The 22,679-nt window shown below is 36.6% G+C and overlaps 1 protein-coding gene across 1 annotated transcript in view; it reads right to left on the bottom strand.

The window, feature by feature from the left end:
* LOC110102043 (ABC transporter G family member 33-like) overlaps nucleotides 1–22,144 on the bottom strand; it is a 33,376-nt gene extending 11,232 nt beyond the window's left edge. Inside the window, exons 1-6 of the mRNA XM_028692706.1 lie at nucleotides 18,578–22,144; nucleotides 6,951–7,084; nucleotides 5,949–6,057; nucleotides 5,441–5,644; nucleotides 4,595–4,780; nucleotides 4,216–4,470 (exon numbers count right to left, since the gene is read on the bottom strand). Of these exons, the coding sequence (XP_028548539.1) occupies nucleotides 4,216–4,470; nucleotides 4,595–4,780; nucleotides 5,441–5,644; nucleotides 5,949–6,057; nucleotides 6,951–7,084; nucleotides 18,578–18,757 (1,068 nt within the window). The 5' untranslated portion in view covers nucleotides 18,758–22,144. The remainder of the gene's footprint in view (nucleotides 1–4,215; nucleotides 4,471–4,594; nucleotides 4,781–5,440; nucleotides 5,645–5,948; nucleotides 6,058–6,950; nucleotides 7,085–18,577) is intronic.
* Between the last annotated feature and the right edge of the window lie 535 nt (nucleotides 22,145–22,679).

The following is a 22,679-nucleotide window of genomic DNA, read 5'->3' as shown; positions in this document are numbered from 1 at the left end:
AAGTTACAACGCAACGTCACCGGATCTGGAATACTTATACAAGCAGACATAAGGCGTCTACAAGTTACAACGCCACGCCACCGGTTCCGCAACATTCATGCAAGCGGACAGATGGCGTTTACAAATGTTTCAAAGTACCCTTGCACATGCACCGTAGTTTGTATACACATAGGTACACGAAAAGAGCAAGTGCAATCATAAAACCTGCATGGGTCCCGGCGAGCATGTTGAAGGGATACATGTGACGTCTAGGGATGCTACGCGGGTTAGTAAACCTGAATTCAATCCTCCTAAGCTGGTAAGTAGGAGTCGATAGGGTTCAGCAAATACTTATAAAATGCCCACCAAACACCTGCATGGGCTTTGACAAGCGTGTTATTGGTACACACGTGACGCCTAGGGATACTGCGCGGGTCGATAAGTGAATTCAAGTTCGAACCTGATCCTTCCATGCAGATCAATAGGAGTCGACAGGGTTTGAACATTCAAACAAATACACGGTTGTGGGGACCGATGTATTTGTTATAATACATTCATATTAGGCCTTCAAAGCCTATAATCAATATGAATTCACTAATAAAGGTACAAAGCCTACAAAGCCCAACCCCATATCGACAAGTTGATAGGGTAGATAAGGTTTAGTCAATGAATGATCCCACACCCCGATGATAGCCGTGTTGAATGAAAATCTCAACCGGAGGGGTTAATTTCAGGCATTTTCAAATGCCACCTCAAATATCTACAAAGTCCAAAATTCCAAAAATCCCAAATTCAAAAAATATTTAAACTGAAATCCAATCATAAATCACTTAAAGCAAAATACATTCACCATCCGCAACAGTTTGCCGAGGTGGACAAATGAAATTTACTTAAGTTCACATAGAGCCAAATGCCTAGTAGAAAATATCACTATGATCCATTATCAAATAATTTTCTTCCAGTAAGGACGTGGTACGTGTCCTCTAACCGGCGGTTTTGCCGCCAAATGGCACCGGAGGATAAACGGTTATGACCCGGGGCCCTCTGAATCGAGTGGTTTTGCCGCCAAATAGCACCACGAAATATCGGTTATGGCCAGAGCCAATGCGCTCCTTAATGACATCAAATCCTTGAGATATGAATCAATAGGATATGATCGATAGAGCACAAAGCCCTCTGTTAGCTAAGGTGGATTCAAATTTGTCCCCTTTGACAAATATTCACCTCAGGTCTACAAGGTACCCTTGGACGAAGCAACCCATGGCTGCTAACAAGGATCCTTCTATCAGGTTGGGTCGACTACCTCCTCTGACTAAGTAGACCAGGGACCACGATGGCCCGGGACGACGGAACCATGGGATCTTGATCGGGTCTATCATTCATTCCCCCACCATCCGCTTTAAGTGAAAGATGGTGAAATTTTTATTTTAAATATCAATTTCCAACCATTCAAACTTCCAGTACCCAATCTCTAATATCTATGTTCATGCTGCTACTATATGCCAGATATTACGTATCTATACATATCTGATTGACGACTAGCCTTAATCGAAAGTTCTCTCTCGTTATCGGGAGGGGTAATTAACTATAGGGGCTTGCGCCTATAGGAAACAAGAACTCAGATCATAAAGTTATCGCAAAATGAGGGCGAAATCTCTGGGTAGTGTCTTATTACAAATCCATCTGCCTTCCAAAATTTACCCCGAAACTTAAATCCATTAAAACTCCCTCGCCAAAAGAAAAAGCAAATCAGTGCGGGCAGAGGCCGGGGCCGAATTTTTGGAGCTCACACCCATTCTAAATGGTTCTTTGTTAACAATGATATCATCCATCCGAATTGAAGAAGAGGATGAAGGATTTGAAGCAAGGGAACTTGAAAGTGGAATCTCTTTAGGAAGTTCTCTTCTACTTCTTTGCTTGGGTTCACTTTCTTTTGTAATTCAACCACCAGTGGTGAATTTATTTTTGGGCAAATTTTAATCCCATTCTCAACAATCTTCACCAAATGAGCTTTAACTTTATAGTATGATTCTTTATATCATTACAGTAATTGCATTTGAATACATTGCCACCACCTTCAGAAATTTTTCCTAATTTTGTGACATGAACAAAGGTTTGTTATCTTCAATGTTGGGCTCTGATGAACCATCACCGGTCCTAATTCCACTTCCACTAGAATTCATTATCCGAAGAAAGAATAAAAAGATTGAAATTTGACACAAGTTTTAGGTTCAAATGTTATAACTCCAAATACAATGCTCAAATGTTAGATAATTAATAACTCAATCGAAGAGTTAAACTCAGCGGCTACTATGAATTTTGGGACATTATTTCACTAATTTTGGCTAATTTTGTGACAAGATTCCACTAGTGTTGGGACATTTTCCACCAATTTTGTGACATGATTTCAAGAGTTTTGGCTAATAAGATATCTGGGTAATAAAAATTTTATGGCATGATTCCACTATAGAGAACTAATTAGTTAATAAAAAATCAAGTTTTATTTTTGTGACATGATTCCTTATTTTTTATAATTTTATTTCAATAAATAAGACTTTATTAAGCTTTTGAAAAAAAAAAGATATAATATACATGAGGAAGGATTAACGAAGAAGCTAAACCGTAAACATACTACCTTCAATCGCTAAATAGTAAACATACTACCTCCAGACATTAATTTTGTGAAAGTGCATATAGCTTTCACAGTTAACTCGTGAAAAATCATTTTGAACTAGTCACAGAAGCTACAAAAAAAAAAAAGAATAAAGAAGGCAAGATTAGATGAAGAATATGAAAACGATCCTTTTTTCGATCCTTTTTCGCCTAATCGCCTCGTCTTGCCTGCTCGACGGGCTTGCATGTTGTTCCTTCGACGAAGATGAAGAAGAAATATGAAGATTATTGCTCGGCAAACGAACCTTTGCAATCGTATCGTCTCGTCTCGCCTACTCGGCATGCTCGTTTGCTGCTCCTTCGATGGCGACGACAAAGAAGACGCACACTCGCGATCGCGGAAATGAAAAGGCCCTAGCTCAGAGCTCACAGTCGCAAAAATGAGAAAGACCTAACTCACCGTGGAAATGAGAAAGCCTTGCGGTCGCGGAAATGAATACAAAATGCTAACCGCTCCGTCAAGTTTTTTTTCATTTTTTTAATCAGACACGTATTTGATGTGGGTATCTTTTTTAATTTAAATATTATTTTTATTTGATATGGATTTGTTGTATCTGACACATATCCATGTTGTATCGAGCACGTATATGTGTGTAACACGTATCCGATATTGCATACCTTTATAAATAGGTGTATAAGGGCATTATAGTATTCAAGTGATGCCAATTGCGGTTGAGGTTTTTTGAACCCAATTTGCTCAACATTGCATTCATTGTCATTCATCTACCATGTCTAATTGATTTGAACGTGAGAGACTTGGCTTGATAAATTCGACGCTCTGAACGCACTTTCGCTGTCCATATTGTAGAATGGATGAGAAGTGAGCAATTTTACATAATGTCATGTCCAATGTCAGTTGTTTTCGTTGGTTGGCTATTTGGTAACACGAGAGTTCTTATCTGGGTATTTTCGATACTCTTACATGTTGTTGTAGTCTTTTTCGCGTAGTCGTCTGTTCAACAATTTCGATAACTTTGTGTGATTTTATGTTCGACGATCATTATGATTTTTTATTTGACTAGATTTGATTCATGTTGATCTATGGCGCATAAATATGGGTCAACAAAAATCAAGAATAAAGCATGATGCTTTCAGACCATATGATTGCATTAAAAAAATAAATGAGTACAAAATAATTTGATTTATATGGAGAAAAAGGATTCATGTAGCCGACCCCACGTAGTGGGATAAAGGCTTGATGTTGTTGTTGTACAAAATAATTTGATTTGGATATTTGCATGGAAATCAAGGCTTTAAAGGAGTTAGTTTTCCTAGTGATATGATATTCTGATAATACTTTGGTCTTAGTAAGATAAGTGATTTGGTTAGTGGGTAAACGAGATGCCACTGGTTAGCTTAGAAAAGATAAAGTTTAAGGTATGCCTTGGGGCACATTGAAAAGCATGGTGGAGTGCACCCATGTTGTACTTTGAAGTGACCAAAGCGTGGTGGGTTTGCATCACATGTTAAGCACGCACAAGACTGATTAGCATTTTAGCCTATTTCTGTCTCATTCAACTCATTCAATAAACAAACCCATTGCAAGTGGACATGTGTGCTTACCAGTTTGGGTATCAAGAACCCGGAGAATAGGTTGAGAATTGTGTAAGTTGCAGCTGCCAGAACCGAAGCTACTTGAATATTGGGGCTTACTGACATTATCAACATCCCAAGGTAATTAAAGCAGAGGAGCGTACAGAAAACTATGTAATAATACCACATGATCTTTGAAGCAGACCAGTAGTAACCTACTGCTGGATAAGTAATAAGTACGTATATTGTTGCTAGGATGAATAAGCAAGGAATTTCGACTATCACCTGCAACACAAATTACAGCATGAAAATATTCACAAGAAATAGTTGATGTGAGAATTTCGGATGAGTAGTACGCTATTTTTTATTAAAATTATTGATCTAGACATCTAATGGCAGTTTATTCTACCTGCGCGAGCGAGTACATAAAGGATGAGTAAGTTCCAGCACACAGTTCTCTGTACATAACAGCTCGCTCTCTTGCTATGATTTGTAAAACTGATGAGCAGTTATTAATGCCCAAGAACATCATGGCTAGGTACATTGATCCCAGTATACTGAAAAGGTCTTGCTCATTTGTTCTACAAATAAAACAAAAGATGGTTTAGTAATCATGGGAGACTATGAATTCTTCTTCAATAATTGAAGGTAAAAATGGATGAGAAAACCTTAAAACATTTTTGAACTTTGATTATACATCATGCGATGATTTTGACTTTGAGATGCTAGGGCAGGCAACGGATCAATACTGTGGATAAAATCTTTAAGAAATTCTACCTTTATCTACTAATCTAAATGATGAGAACATTGTACTGTTTATATTTAATGGTTGAAATAAGGTTATTATAAAGTTCCATGTCAGCAGCTTCAAAGAAATCCCTTTCTTCCGTCTTCAGTACTGAGTCAGTTAAAGCTTAATCATCTGGATGATGACCTTCTAAATTCCCACAAACCTCTTAAAGCAAAGTTCTTATAATAAATAATTGCTAGGTTAATAGATGAGGCATGCGAATATACTTTTGGCCAAATCTGATTTGACAAATATATATATATATATATATATATATATTATATATATATATATATATATATTCTCTTGTTAAAATCTAAATACTATGTTTTATATTCTACTATGTCGTGTGAACAAGAAATCAAATTAAATAAGGAAATGGAAATGGACTTACATTTTCCTTCCTTTCTGCCAAAAGAGTGCTGCAAATAGAACAGATAGAACTAGCATAAATGTGAGACGCACCAGGTTATATGTTGGACTTCTCCAATAGGACAATGATAGTTTCCAAAGACATGTCTTAAATTGTAGCCATCTGATATGAGAGAATGATTCAATGAAATGGTGATCACTAGAACCTTGTGGTGGGATAATCAGCTGTTCAACTAGCCTTTTGTTATCCCTAAGCAAAACATAGAATTTAGGAATACAAGTCACATTCATTGCCGGCTAACTATAAGTGCTTCAATGAAAGGTATTCTAAAATCAAGGATTATCATTCTTTGAAAAAAAAGGGATTTTAAAATTTTATTAATGTTTGGCTCACTCTACATAAAGATTTAGGAAGGGGAATAAGTGATGCTAATAATTTTGATCTATTTCACTATTATTCTTACCGTTCTTTCTTTTTTATTTTTTTTAACCAAATTCAAAATGCCTTTGTGTGATAAAAACTACCTAAATTTTATTTAAATGTTAAACATTGCAGTTTTTTTTCTAAATCCTGTTTAAGTTTTAAAAATCCCGCCCATGCCTTGCGAGCCGGCTCGAGCTCATTTATAGTGGGACAAACTCGAGTTCGAGCTTGCTTTCTAACTGACAAGCCAAACTCGATAAAGCCTAAACTCAACTCATTTGCATCCCTAACGACAACCAAAGAAAGTTCATACTCCATAGGGTGTTTATTGGATGTCGAAAGAAAGTCTTCTCTCTTATCAAATATATGGATTTCTTCTATCGAGTTCTATTTTTGGAAAATTTTCATGCTCCTCTTTTTAAAATTTTGTTTATTTTGATATTTCTTATAAGTTTGTTGTTGTGTATATCCGTTGTAAAATGCATTTATAGCCTCTTAGTTATAATTCAAACTTACTCATTGAGCCATTTCTAATGCTCTATGAAATTGTGTTTCTTTGATTATTGACCGCTACTTTCGGCTCTCAACTATACCATTTTTTCTAAAAATCTTTTTGAATTGACAGGAAGCCTTCAATATTTCCTCTCTTTCAGAAGAAAAAATTGGATTCACCCTTTCATATTGGATTTTTCCTTTATGTGGTTTCCATGTGGACAAATTATTTTGTGTGGAGTCCGGACGTCGTCCAGAGACTAATAAAAATGCGCCACGTCACCCCAAAAGTATATTGCGCTCGGTACCAAGCCCGGTACTAAGCTGTACCAAGCGTCGGTACCGCGCTCGGTACCAAGCGGTGCCGGACGGTTCTCCCGTCCGGTGTCTGCACAAATTAATCTCTCATAATTGTGTCCTATGTTTATTCTAATTTACTTATTTGATTGTCCGAGTCGTCATTAGCTATGGCTATCAAATAATATCTCTCTGTCGGCACAACTTCTAGCACAATAATTAGATTGGTGTATGATGTTTGCTTTTTTAATAAAAAATCAAATTTGTCTTATTATTTTGGGCCTTGTTGGGTTTTATATCGTGGATTCTGTTCATGCAGAGGTGGAACTTTATCACAACAAAGGTCTACTTTTCTGAACTCTACTTTGTGGAAGTATTTATGAATGATACCAATAATGAGAAGAGTCTTTGTAAACATGAGCAAAATCTATGCCAAGCTTTTCTTCAACAACTGCTGAAGTAACTTCAAGCATCCATGTTGCTGGATTGTAGTTATCTTTAATTTTTGGGACGCCTGGAATTCTCTGCAAAATAATAGGATGATGTTAGGCGACTGCATTATTTATAAAACCATGAATTTAATGATGCACCAAATCACTTCTTCAATTATGTTTGACAAAGAATGCCTGTTAATAGAACCTTTCCTTTTATACTTAGAATAATTTAAAAATTCTTTGAATAACCTAAAGTGGGAGTGGAGTAATGACTACTAGGTTGCATCTTTTTGTGATTTGGAAGTCGGTGGTTTGAATCATATATAGAATTTCTCTGTAATGCAGGCTAGGGTTCGCCCTTCAAACCCTCATTAGACTTTGCTGGTGGGAGCCTTGTTCACTTGATGTGCCTTTTTTAGCTTTGCTTCTTGACCTTTGTTTGGCTGGTATTGTATTTTTTTCTTTGACTTTTGACTGTGGTGCATGTTCTTGGTCCTAGTTATTGTTATGCTTCTCTGTTATTCTACTTTGCTGTGAGTTCTATTTCTTTTTCTTTATTTTTGTTATTTCAACTTTGCTATGTTGTGCTTTGTTGAAGGGTTTAAATTGGTTTATATTTCAGTTTTGGCCCGATAAAAAAGATTCAATTTTGATGGGTTTGATAGTTCTAGTGTTTTATTTTTGGTTTTTGTTTCTACTTTTTTTTTTTGTAAGATCTTAAAAAATGTTTAGAAATATAAAATCTAAAGAATATTTTGATAATTTTTAAAATTAGATATTAGATATTAGTTACTATTCAATTATGAAACATGAAGTGGAGAATATTTCAATACAACAATAGCATCAAGCCTTTATCCCACTATGTGGGGTTGGCTACATGAATCGTTTTTCTCCATTGTGTCATGTTAAGAGTTTAATTCTCATTTAAATTTAATAAAGAAAGGTCATTTCTAATATTTTCTAACCAAGTCTTTTTAGGTCTACCTCTACGTTTCTGTGGGCTCCGAAATTTCGGCACTGGCCTCCGCCCGCACTATTTACTTTTTTTTTTCTTTAGCGAGGGGAGTTTTAACATATTAAGTTCCGGGGTAAATTTTGGGAAGGCAGATGGGTTTGTAGATAAGACATTACCCAAAGATTTCGCCCTCATTTTGTAAGGACTTTATGAACTGAGTTCTGGTTTCCTATAGGCGCAAGCCCCTATAGTTAATAACCCCTCCCAATCATGAGAGAGAACTTTCGATTAAGGCTAGTCTTCAATCAGATACGTAGAGATGCGTGGTATCTGACATATAGTTGCAGCATGGGTTTAGGTATTTGGGAATAATAATAATAAGTTGCTTTGCCTTGCCTCGGTTTCCGTGCCCTCCATCGTCGGTCCCCAAGGTATAATCTCTAAACTTTGATTTCCGCTCTCGACGTTAGCGATGAGCCGGTAAACCCCCTACACGCTCACGTAGCGTAGTAGGGAGGGAAGCCAGTGCGTCACCTACGACGAGGCGGACAATCGCCTAAAATCCTATCCTCGGTGCTTGCGACGAGCCGGCAAACCCCCATCGCGCTCACGTAGCTTAGTAGGGAGGGAAACTGGCACAGCGCTTGCGACGAGGCGGGTAATCCCCGGACCGCTCATGTAGCTTGAGGGGGATAAAATTAAGTACTCATACGTGGGGAAATTCTTGTGCTTCTTTTCAACTGGTACCCAAGACCCTTAAACGCTCACGTAGCGGACGGAATTAAAGAAAATGAGGCCGCGGTGTCGTTGGACACCTACCCGAAGCGCTCAAGTAGCGACTAGGGGAAGGCTAGTCTCTCAAATTTTTTCCCCTAAATAGTGGAGACATCGGGAGGCTGCTGAAATTCAGATTGAAAATACCGTGGACTTGAGCAGAATTTGGGCCTACATGTGAACAAATCTTGAACAAATAAGGACATGCCTTGGACTTAAATGAACAAAAACGACTTAGTTTCAAATATGAATAATCAAGTTAAAGGTTTAAAGCAAAACTTGACTAAGAAAAATTGAACTTGGTTGAGCACAAGACTTGAACCAATCTTGGAAATACATAAGAACTTGATTTGAATACAGTCACAAAGATTTAAATTAACAGAAAGGGCTTGAACTCAAATAAGCTCGGTGCAAGAAGTCCTAACTTGGACTTGAACTCATGCACTGGATTGAACTTGAATTGGAGAAAATCATGATGAGCTACATAGAAAACTTGCAGACTAGAACCTGAACCGAATGAGGCTCAAAGGAATTTGAGCTTGAACCACTTGAACAAGAGCTCACAATTTGAATAAAATGGAAGACTTGTGGACTCAAGTCCAAATGAGTACAAAGAACATGATCTTGCATATTAAGCTCAAGCTGAATTCAAACTTCAAATGAGCTTAATGAACTGAACCCAATTTAAACTCAATCGAATTGCAAGAAGCTTGAATTTCCAACGACATCATAAGACTTGCCTACGAACATGTATAGAAGACTTGTAATGAGCATATGCTGAAAACTACGGTACACCTACAACTTGCCTTTGATTAAAAGAGCAAGAGTAATGAGCATGTCAATAACAATACAATCAATGAAGTATGCGTGAGTTGTAGTGAGAATCATGTGGTGTTATGTTCACAAGCAAAGCGAGGGAGGTGTAGGAGAAGCAGATCCTTTGTTATCAATGTGGGCTAATGTGTAAATGAGCACACAAGAGTCTACTTTCAAATGAGAAGAAGAGGGATATTGCGACATCCTCGTAAACAACATCGAGGTACAAGCGGGCACACTACAAGACCTTAATGTTTATAAACAAAGAATGTAGTGGACTCTTACAACAGTCCCTACGAGATCAAGAGCATCGTACCTACAAGAACAACAAATAGTTGAAGAATGCATATGCGTGCGTTAAATGCATTATTGAAACCTCCAACACTAGCAAAATTTGCCTGTAGATTGAGATGGCAATTCTGGCGTTTGATAGTGGAAGACACGTCCCTACAAACAAGTACAATCATCAAACCACCTGAGATTGGTGGAAGGTGGACATGATGCAGTAGTAATGACTCCTCTATGAACACTTCCAGGAGGTCGTAGTGGATACAATGGATCCCTACAAATACACATGAGCTGCTTGTGGATAACAACAATGTGTATATCGTAGATACAATGAACCCTTGTGGACACAAATACATATATCACCTACGACAACGGTGACCAAGATCTACAAGTACGTCGGGTAAAAGGGCAACTCGGTGTATGGAGAAGGACACCCCTTGGCATAAGGGAAATGATTCTTGAACAAATTAGAACTAAACTTCCTGGTGTTCCAAAGTTTCTTCTTGATCCTATACTCAAGAAGAAAACAGTTATGGTATCCACAAACACCGGAAGTAATAAGTCTACGACATTAAAGTGCTTGAAAGAAGTCATCTTCAAAGCTGCGGTCACTGATTTCAAAGTCTAGAAAGACCCCTCGGTGAATGAGAAAAGGGGAGTCAACATAAAGATGATGAGATGCCTCATAACATCAAGACCATACCGCCACCGGATCCGCAACACTCATATTAGCGGATAGAAGGCGTGTATAAATTCTCAAATGAAATGTTGTGCATTCAAATGACAATTACTTGCACAACTGAAATATTTCAAAATATTTATGCACGTGCATCGTAGCTTGTATACACAGGTACACGAGGGGTATGTCCAATCAATGAAATTCTCAAACACCGGCATGGGCCCCGACGAGCATGTTGTAGAAACACATGTGACGTCTAGGGATGCTGCGCGGGTCAACAAGTGAATTCAGATTCGAACCCAATCCTCCTATACGGATCAATAGGAGTCGGCATGGTTTGGACCATAAAATAAATATACGGTTGTGGCAACTGATGCATTTGTTTTAATACATTCATATTAGGCTTTCAAGGCCTATAATTAAGAGAATTCACTAATAAAGGTGTGAAGCCTATGAAATCCGATCCTCCTATGCGGATCAGTAGGAGTCGACAGGGTTCGAACCATAAAATAAATACACAGTTGAGGCGACTGATGTATTTATTTTAATACATTCATATTATGCTTTCAAGGCCTATAATCAAGATAATTCACTTATAAAAGTATAAAATTTACGAAACCCGATCCTCCTATGCGGATCAATAGGAGACGACAAGGTTCGAACCATCAAATAAATACACGGTTGTGACGACCGATATATTTGTTTTAACACATTCATATTAGGCATTTAAGGCCTATAATCAAGTGAATTCACTAACAAAGGCATGAAGCCCAAGAAACCTGATCCGCTATTGACAGCTCAATAGAGTTGACAAGGTCAAATCAATAAATGAAAATGACCGCAAACACCCCGATGATGGTCGTGTTGAATGTAGATCTCAACCGGAGCGGTCCATTTCAAATAATTCAAAGCTCCACCCAAATACCCAAAATTCAATATTCCACAAGCTCCAAAATCTCCAAAATTCCCAAAAATATTTAAAACTGAAATCAAACCAACAATCACTTAAAGCAAAATTCATCCACCCTCCGCAACAGTTTGTCGAGGTGGACAAATTAAAATTTACTTCAGCTCATAAAGTGCTAAATGCCTAGTCGAAAATATCAATAGGATCCATTCTCAAACAATCTCCTGCTAGTAAGGACATGGTACATGTTCTCTAACCAGCGGTTTTGCCGCCAAATGGCACCGCAGGATAAACGGTTATGACCCGGGGCCCTCTGAACCGAGTGATTTTTTCGTCAAATGGCACCACGAGATACCGGTTATGGCCAGAGCCAATACGCTCCTTAATGACATCAAATCCTTGATATATTAATCAATAGGATATAATTGACAGCGCACAAAGCCCTTTGTTAGCTAAGGTGGATTCAAATTTGTCCCCTTAGACAAATATCCAACACAAATCTATAAGGTCCCCTTAGACGAAGCAACCCATGGCTACTGAAAAGGATCCTTCTGTTAGGTTGAGTCGAATACCTCCTCTGACTAAGTAGACTAGGGACCACGATGGCCCGGGACAACAGAACCATGGGATCTTGATCGGGTCCATCATCCATTGCCCCACCATCCACTTTAAGTGAAAGATGGTGAAATTTTTATTTTAAATACAAAATCTTCAAATTTCCAAACATTCAAACCCAATTCCCAAATACCTAAACCCATGCTGCTACTATATGCCAGATACCACGTATCTGGTTGACGACTAGCCTTAATCGAAAGTTCTCTCTCGTGATCGGGAGGGGTGATTAACTATAGGGGCTTGCGCCTATAGGAAACCAGAACTCAGATCATAAAGTCCTCGCAAAATAAGGGTGAAATCTCTGGGTAGTGTCTTATCTACAAACTCATCTTCATTCCAAAATTTACCCCGGAACTTAATGTGTTAAAACTCCCTCCCCGAACAAAGAAAAAACAATCAGCGGGCGGAGGTCGAGGCCGAATTTTCGGAGCCCACACATGTGAGATTTGATTTTTTTTTTCTCTTTTTTTTTTGTTTCAGAAACAGGTCAATAGTTTCCTAACATAAGCCAAATCCAATACATCTACTTTCCTAACTGGGTCATCAGAAGGCTGCCGTTTTATGTGACCAAATCATCTAAGACGACTCTTTCTAATCTTATATTCCACAAGAGCTACTCCAATCTTTTCATGTATATGCTCATTGCATATCCTGTCTCTAAGAGTAAAGCTAATCATCCACCTGAGCATCCTTATCGCCGCAACACTTAACTTACTATTATACTCCTCTTTTAATGACCAACATTCTGCATCATAAAGCATTGCCGGTCTCACCACCATCTTATAGAATTTTCCTTTGAGTTTGAGGGGGACTTTTCTATCACACAATGAGCCCGATGCATTCATCCCATCAAAAATTTATGAAATAATGAGATTTTAAAAAGTTCTTAAAAATGCCCTAATAAATAGTCTATGCTTGACATAATAGTATTAATTCAATAAGAGTTTAGTACTTATATTTTATTTAAGTACTATTTATTTCGTTATGTGGAAGAATTATATTATGTGTAAGATCAAGTTATTATAAATTTTTTGATAAATATTTTATAGGACAAGTAATTAGTTATATGATTATCTCATTTTTAATATAAGGCATGTTTAACATATTGATTGACATGTGCTTTTTTAAGGACAAATTGAAACTTCATGGTTTACTCCTTGTTTGTGGTAGGCTAAGTCGAAATCTTTGGTAGTGCAAATTTATAACATTGTTTTTGTAAAATTTTGGAAATCTTTATTGTTCAATGTCGGGTGGTTTCTTAATGAGTTTGCCTAATTTTTTGTATAAACATTAGCTGGATAGTTAGAAAATTGGCATTTCTTCCAAAACCAATAAAACTGATGAGTTTCATACCGAGTTAGACTGTAATTTATGAGAAAGATCTAGTTTCAGTTGATTTTTAAACCATATTTTGTATGTTGATTTTGCTTCCAAGGGTGTTACCTGATGTGGTAGTGTTGTTGTAATAACAACTAAATTGAAAAATCAATCCATGCCAAAAACTAATCAGTTCATTTTAGTTTAGCTATGATTTTTTTTTATTTAAATAAAACTATTAGTTTTGTTTAATTTAGATTTGAAGTATGGGTAAATTTAAAATATTGAACCTAACGGAGTCATACTATCATATGCTTATTGAGTTATTTAATCAATAGTACTCAAATTTATATGATGAGGACATCCGACCTTGGAGAGTCTACCAGAGACGGGGTCGTCGATCTACGGCCACGATTGCACCCTTTTACTTTTGATTATCATTGTATTAGATTTATTATCGATGTATTAGATTATTATGTTTATGAGTTTTATTGTACCTTACCTTTTATTTGCTCACTTGAGGGCCTAGTTATTTGGAGGGCCTAGGGGCAAGTTGGTCTTTTATATTTTCTTCATTGTATTGGCTATTTAAAGCCTCCTCATTCTTTGAGAGGATGATGATTATTAGAAGAAATGTTTGCACTTGTGTGTTTTGGGAGAGCTTGAGAGTTCTTGGAGAGATTGAAGTCTGAGGGCATCGCAATACCAACCAACCACAGGAAGTGTCCGGATTTGTGGTCAACCTCCTCGCTTCCCTTTCTTCCCCTCTCCCCACAAACCGCCTGCCACATCTCCCTCCCTCCCTCTCTCGGTTGAATCCCACCCCCAACATAACCCCAACTGGCCACATCTCCCACCTCCAAGTTGCTGGCCTCCCTCTCATCCCCACTTAACCCGTGGGCCCTAAGTCCAATTCACCCACGCCCACACCCACCTAACCCTAAATTCCTTACCCTCTCCTTAATCGCCGGCTTCCCTTGCCCAATCCCTAGCCGCCAGCACACCATCTCTCCCTTGGATCCAAATTTTCATCACATTCATTACTTTCCTAAATTAATCATGGTAAATTTGGAAAGATAATCAAATCGATTTTGAATCAATTTCAAATTTGAATTCTTTCTAATTTAACCTAAGTTATATTTGGAAAGTTTCTAGATCAAGTCAATTTATATTTGAATTTAATTTTATATTAGGAAACCATTTGAAATCCTTCCTAACTCCCCTCTCCCTCCTATAGCCGCCGGCGCTACCTCTCTCCTCCCATTAATTCTTCCCTCTCATTAATCCACAATCAATACCAATCAAGGGCTCTCCCCCCCCCCCCCCCCCCCCCCCCTCTTTTTTTCCTCTCTTAGTCAATTAATGCTCCCATTAAACCCTCCAATCAATCCACTAATTTCCCCACAAGACAAGCTGCCCCTCTTCCTCTCTGCTATCTAATTCAACTACTCTACTAAACTCTCAAATTATCTTTCCCCTTAACCCCTCTCAACCCTAGCCACCTCTTCCCAAGCCTCTCCCTCACATCTCTTTCCCTTTTTCTGAAAACTGTTTGCTGTCCAGAAAAATTCAGCAAGGTTCTTTGTTGTTCAACCCTCCAGAAAGAAGCCGTTTGCTGTCCAAAAGCATTAGTACATTAAAATGGACTATTCCCACATGCATGGCAGATCCAGAACTTAATCACGGATTCATCTACAATGATCAATGTCAAGTTGATATCCTCAACTCACCATTTATAAATTGATCAAACCGTAGAGGATTACATAGAGAGAATCGTCTTCACCCCCACTGAAGCCATCGACGAACAACTCTCCTCCATGCAGTGACAGATCGTTTCCAAACCTTGATCAAGGTGAATCTTTCCTCCAAATATTTTTCCTTTCTAAGTCTTACCTTAACTTGTGGCATCACAAAGACCATGCAATGCTTTCTCCGTTTTACCAATCATCAAAAGAGTTGAGTGAGGGACCCAATTAGTTAATCTTATTGTTAATTTAGGGATTTCTCGTTGAAAATCCTTCATGTATGTTATGCTTGAATAATTGATTATTTTGTGATTTTAACTTCTAGTTGTGTGACGTGGTCTAAGCTAGTTTCATCCCTCCTTGTTTTCGTTCATTGTTTAAAATGACTATAAGTTTAATATTTAATATTGCTCTCAAATAAAAGCGTGCAACTTCTTATTTAACATTGCGGAAGCATTTAAGTCCTACATCATTATAGCTTGCAAATTAACATTGAAATCAAACCGAACTGAATCAATAAACCAATTTAAAATGAGTTTGACCAATCTAAATCATAGATCTTTTGTTTTGTTTCTCATCATAAATCAAATACAACAACAACATCAAGCCTTCAACCCACTGTGGGATTGCTACATGAAAGATCATTTTTCTCATTTTGTCATGTTAAGAGTCAAATTCTCATTTAAATATAATAAAAAATGTCATTTCTAATATTTACTACGTCTTTTTTGGTGGAAATTCTCATCATTAATCAAAATCAAACCAAAAGTTAAAACAAATTGAATGGTTCAATTTTTTATTTGGTTTTAGTTTTTATTCATTTGATTTTGGTTCCACTTTACTGTTCATAATTACGTTAAGTTTAGTTTGGTTCCAAATCGTGGAACTACATTGAACCTTGTTCTTATTGCTTTGATTTTTGTTGGTGTGGTTTCTTCCCGTTTTCCTGGATATTAATTATCGTAGATTTGAGTGGTTGTGGTATTTTTAAAAGTATGCATGTGTTCATTTATCTTGTTGTTTCTTGTTCTCTATTATTTTTGTTGTTATTGTTTATGCTTCATGGACCTAGTTTTATTTTTGGTTCTATTCTATTGTTTTGTTAGGGAGTATGAACCAAAGGAGACAAACATTCGGCACGATTTACTCGTGGTCAAAATTATTTTTCAATTTTAATCATTTAGTATTTCTACATTTTTCATCTTTAACTAGTAGATCTAAAACCGAATGCATGCAGTGTAATTTTAGTAGTAATAGATTTAGTGATGAGACTGTTACAGTAGGTGATCAATTCATTAAAAAAAGGATATATTTTAGATATCTTTGGTCTATTGTTCAAAGCCATGGTGAAATAGCTGGAGATATTATTAGTAGAATTCAAGTTTGATGGTTGAATTGGAGGAATGCATTGGGCCTGTTTGGTGATATAAAGTATCTCTCAAACTTAAGGGAAATTTTATAAGATGATGGTGAGGCCTGTAATGGTTTATGGTGCAGAGTGTTGGCCATTAAAAGAGATGCTTAAACTTAAGTTAAGTGTCGCAGAGATGAGGATGCTCAGGTAGATAAGTGTCTTTACTCTTAGCGACGGAAGATGAAATGAGTATATACGTAAAAAGGTTGGAGTAGCTCCAATTGTAGTAAGATAAGAGAGAGTTGCCTTAGATGGTTTGGTCGTACAAAATTTCGGCCTTCTGATGACCTGGTTAAGACAGTAGATGTATTAGATTTGATCTATGTTAAGAAAGGTAAAGGTAGATCTAAAAAAACTTGGTTAGAAAGTATTAGAAATGACTTTTTTATTAGATTTGAATAAGAATTTGACTCTTACAAGACACAATGGGGAAAAATGATTCTTATTGCCAACCCCACATAGCAGAATAATGGCTTGATCTTGTTGTTGTTACACATCTTCATCTTTAACTATTCAATGCAGTACATAAAGTAATACCCTATCTTATCTTAATTATCTCGCATCACAAGAGAACTCTTTATATTGATCATCATTCCCCTTCAATCAGAAGCTTTTTAAAACCATTAGTTATCATGCACCAAGATTTCACTCAACCATATGCATCTCTTTTAGGAGTTACCCATTATTGGACTTTGCTCAACTATGTTAGGAGGCAGCCAAGATGCAATGAAGCCATAAACTACATGAATTACTTATCACTTGTGAATCATCCGCTCTGATAGCATTTCATGAGGGAGGGTGTGAACCCATAGGGACCAAAGTTATGATAGATATAATAGTGGTTAAATCTATCTTAAAACTCAAAAGTTTAAGGCTATGGGTTAGAGGCACCCTGTTTTCCTCTCTTTTTTTACACCAAAATATTTTTCAACTATTTGATGTGAGACTAAACCCAATACTCTCTTGTGCCTTAACATGCTATGTAGCATGCGGCAAAACTTTTAACATTCATTCTCTGTTGTAGTTTGTGCTTTTTAATGTCGACTACCAATTTCTTTAGCTTTATTTTGATTCATCACCAATATATAATTGAATGGCATTTTATATGCAACCAATCCAACAGAACGATGATGAGTAAGAGATGGAATTGGTCTTGTTTTGGATTTGAATCACTCTACTATTTTTTAACTAATTTGTTTGCATTATGACTCACTTGCTTGGTTGCTCTGTCCTAATCGTAATGATGTAGCTTGCTATGCTTTTTAAGCCATGGGTACTCATAAATCCTCTTTTGAATTTTAGTATTTAAAAATTGAACTTTGTACTATTTTGTATTACACTCTCAATATTTTATTTAAAATAACATAAATATTTTCATAATTTTATAGTGCCTTGGAGGCTGTTGAACATTTAATACCCTACAATGTTTATCTAGTACTAAATCGTTAAGGCTGCTTGAGAAGAAATCTTGAAAATCCCTTTTAACTATATTCCTGTTCAGCGAAAGTTGTTGCTAAATAATTGTTACGGCTTAAATATTACTTATTATCTTCTTCTATTGGCGCTAATAGCTAATTTAAGAGATTATAATCTACAATTTCCCCTTCAGAACCTTATTTATTCTTTTTTAAATTCGTTTCTTTGTTGGTTAGCCAAAATATCTGTTAAATTATCTACTGCAAAGCCTCTGCAAGTCATGTACCATGGAAGTACTAGATTATCTTTTATCGTCTTTACTTGTTATGTTCCTTTTGCTGTTTATTCTTTCTGTATTCCCGTTTTATGTCACATTCTGTATTCATTTTATTTTCTAGTCAACAAGATTCTCTGCAAATTAGATTGTACATTTTACCTTTTTTTCTGAAAGAATTTTAACTAATATAATTACCTCTGGAGCTTGAAATCATTGATGGGCCAAAACATAGCGACTGAAAATTTTGTTTCCATGTAGATGAGTTCTCATATCAATAAATGCAACAGTGGTGTTCTTAAAATTATTTTTCAAGTCTTAATGAAATTGTTCTAGGCGTTTGTAAAAGAATTGACTATTGAACTTTACAGTTGTAATCATACCTCAAAATATTCGATGACTTTCTGTGAATTTTGACCTAATGGTCCTGAATAGGTCACCCGTCCTCCTTTTTTTATCAAAATTAACTGCAAAATGTATACCGTCATATTAATATTGCACATAGTATCCACAGGATGATAAAATGCGAGAATCATAATTTTTCTATATAACGTTTCTTTCATTTAATTGAGTATCTTTGCATGTCAAGTGCTTTTATTTGCTAAACTACTTTGTTTTTATTGCCTGGCAATTCAAAGTGTGCTCAAGAATGCTCTTGAAAGTTTGGTAATTATTTGTGGGAGACTAGCAGCATTCTCTTTTAATAGTTCCTTATATTACGAATATTTTCATGATCATGCTTTATTCCAATGATTGTTGCATCTTAAAGAATTCATTTCATATTGAAGTATTGGGTGGTCAGTTATCAAGGAACTTTTTTGAAATTGTTTTGTAAATTAATGAACCAAATTCTTTGACCATGTCTTGAACTTTAATGCACCGCTGAACTTTATATTATCTAGATTGAAAAATAGAGTTGTTTGAATCTTTAGGACACTTTTGAACAGTTAAGAGTGTGGGGTAGATAAAATTCTTATCTGCTTTCGATGCTAAGGCTGATCCAAAAAGATCTTTAAGCATTATTGATGGAGGTCTTGATGATGGGGTGGTACTTAGTGGTCCAATTCTTCCTCTCTTGAATTGTTTGATTTCTCCCTAAAGTTCAACTCCTAATTGTGAGAGGATTAAACGAGTTTTTTATTTTTAAGATTGACATAGGTTTATAGGGAGAGAATATGAGGAAATTTAATTGGAAGATAAATCCCAGAAGGAAATATAGATGGAGGAATTCCAAGGAGTCTTGTAAGTCTGGAGATTTTGGATTATCTAGAGAACTGCATAGCTATAGCTTATGAGATAACGGGAACCATGGGGAAAAGTAAAGAGAAAACACACAATCAAGGATAAAATAAATGAGTGATTTCAATTAAATTCATAATATGATGATGCATTTACTTAATTATGGATCAAAGAAAAGACAAATGAATGTTTGTATGATATTTAAGGATATATTGTTTGAGTATGATTTGAAAAGATATTGGACTCTTACTGATAAATAATTTGAGAAATACTTTTGAAAGATACACAAAGTTGGGATGACCAAGATGATAGTGTAACAATATAATTTAACTATCTTTGTGGACATTGGAATTGGACATAAAATTGAAAGATTCTAATAAACTCTAAGATTGGATGCAACTTGCTTGAGAAAGTTGGTTTAGAATTTCTCTCATGGGAGGAGATAGAGCCCAGAGCACTATTTAGCTTTGCCAATCATCATCCCCCGATTTCAAGTCCTAAAAAACACACTAGTTTGGATAAAATTTAGTAACATATTGATAGTCATGAGCCAATTTGCTAATGGATGAAAGGCCACAATCTGAGTTTGGAACATGGAGGACATAGTTGAAATACAACTCTTTAATAAGTTCAATGGAACATGTTCCAACAATTTTAAAATTTGAACCATTAGCAATGCAGACGGACAATTGACCACTACTTGGCTTGTAATTTTGGAGAAGGGTAGCATCTCTTATCATGTGATTAGAAGTACCAGGGTTAACTATCCACGACCTCATTTCTCCTCCTTTAGTAGTGAAGATAGTATGTGAATCTATTTAAGCAACCAAACTTGTCCCAATAATGCTACCATTGCCAACTTGACTAAACAATTTTTACAGCAAATACATTAGAATTTTTCAATCTTCCACTTTCTGAAACCTCTATATGTACTCTAGCATGGCTGGTGCTTCCAAGAGGTACATATCATTTCCCTTATCACAAATGAACAACATAGATTGTGACCACTGCAAATAATTATGACCATTTATGATGGGGACATCAGATTATCATGGAGAGATTACCAGCGACGTGGCCGCCGATCTACAGCTACGATCGAGTCGTTATATTTTTGAGTCGATGTATTTTGTTTTCATGCATTTTATTATTTGCTTATGAATATTTATTTTATTTCCCTTTGTACCCCTTTGTATGAGAATGGTCATGTGTAAGCCTAAGGGCAATTGTGTCATGTCAGTTAGAGTCTTGTGTATGAGGCTATTTAAAGCCCCTTTATTTTATTTTCAAGCGAATGAATGATTATTGAAATTTCTTTGTACACTTGTGTTGTGAGAGCCTTTGAGAGTTCTTGGAGAGCTTTGGAGAGATCCCTTGGAGAGGGAGATTAGCGCATCACCCACCAACCTTGGAGACGGCCGGGTTCGTGGTTTTTCTTATTTTCTTTTCTTTATCTTGTCATCACCTCCCCCACGCACATCTTCCTCCTTCCACTTCCCACCGCCGGCCATAGCCCCTACCATTTCCCTTCCCAAAACACCACAAACTCACCTTGCCGAAGCCCCTTTGCCGCCGGCCACAGCCCATAACCGCTGGCCATAGCCCATGCCGCCGTCCCATTGCATTAGCCGCCGGCCTCCCATCCCTTTGCCTCTTTATGGTATTTCCTAATTCAAGGGTGGGATTAATTAGGGTAATTTGAAATTCAAATTCACCAAAGAAAATTTGAATTCAAATTGTTTCCTAAATTAGCTCTTCTATTTTAGGAAAGTATGTGATTTAAATCTATTTTGGATTTTAAATTCAAGAGGATTTAAATTAACTATTTCCTAATTCTAAATCCTAAATTAGGAAGCCTTAATTGTTCTCCTCAATCAAGCCCTCACCTAAGCATGCCACCGGCCCCATGCTCTCCTCCATTAATTCCCTTTCAAATTATTTCGTAACACCAACACCTCTCTTAGGAAATATTTCAAAATCCCCAATATCCCCCTTGGCCGAATTCCTCAATCACCTCATGCTTGCATTTATTTCCTGGATCAATTAATCAATTTAGGGAATTCAAACTTCACGCCTCCATCAGCCCGCTGCCCCTCTCCATTGCCATCTCTCTCTCTCAAATCCCCTCTCCACCTTTGGTTCCCTAGTGGACTAATTCCTTATCCCTCACTACTTCAAGTTCATCTTCCCTCTACACCCAAACTGAGAATTCCTCTCAGATTTCTGAGATAAATTCAGAATTATTTCAGATTTTTGAAATGGTCAAATTCAGATTTTGGAAGGAAACTTGGAGCTCACTCTTCGCCGCTACTTGAGAGTTGTACCTTTGTACCACAGAGATTTTATTTCCAAGCACCAATGAATGACGGGATCTATTGACGAGCATCTCGAAGGCATCGATTGGAGGATCGCCGCGTCTCCTTAAGCAAAGGTTCTCCTTTTCACTTGCATTTTATTTCTTCTAAATCTAAATTCTCATTGGGTGATTGTAATCACGAAAGCGCCTTCAATTGCTCTTGCCAAGCCTAGTCATTTGTAGGAATTGGTGTAATCTTCTATGCATCCTACGCCTCGTTGTTAGATTAGGGATTTAACTTGAAAACTACTATCATGTATTGCTTCTATTTTCTTAATTATCTTGATAGTTCAAACTCGGAGCATGTGATTTAGCCTACGCAATTGATCCACTCATTTGTTTTAATTGTTGTTTGAAAATTGTTTGTAATTTTGTTCCGAAATTGTTCTAATCTATTAGTTGTGCATGATTGATTTTTCTGAATTATAGAAAGAATTAAGCTAATTAGTTATTTCCTTTATGACATTTTTTTAGTATATATTGCAGATGAAGTACTTATTTTAATAGAAGAAATATCAATTAAGAAATTCTTCAGGATAACAGAAACTAGTTTTTTGAACCCTATTTCCTTTAGGCCGCTCTCTCTAACAGATTCTTTTCAGGTCATCTCTTCTATGTTTCTCATGCGATTCTCTTTTGGTCAGTGTTCGTCCCGGCATTCTTCTTCTTATTTTCTAGTAATCTTTTTTTTCGTTCTTACCCCTTATCCTTCTTTGCAATACGGAATGACCTCATCAAAACATTCGGCATCAATGACACCACAATCAAGAAGCAGTTTAGAAATTTTAAACCTAGGAGGAAGTGAATTCTTCTCCTATTTTCATAACATGATACAAATTAAATTGATGCAGGACTACTTAGATGACATGCTTATGGATTCATGTGGGCATTGC

This window comes from Dendrobium catenatum, unplaced genomic scaffold (genome assembly GCF_001605985.2).
Source record: "Dendrobium catenatum unplaced genomic scaffold, ASM160598v2 original_scaffold_260866, whole genome shotgun sequence".
NCBI classification, from domain to species: Eukaryota; Viridiplantae; Streptophyta; class Magnoliopsida; order Asparagales; family Orchidaceae; genus Dendrobium; species Dendrobium catenatum.
Note: the sequence above shows the minus strand (reverse complement) of the source record. Positions and strands in the feature narration are given on the sequence as shown.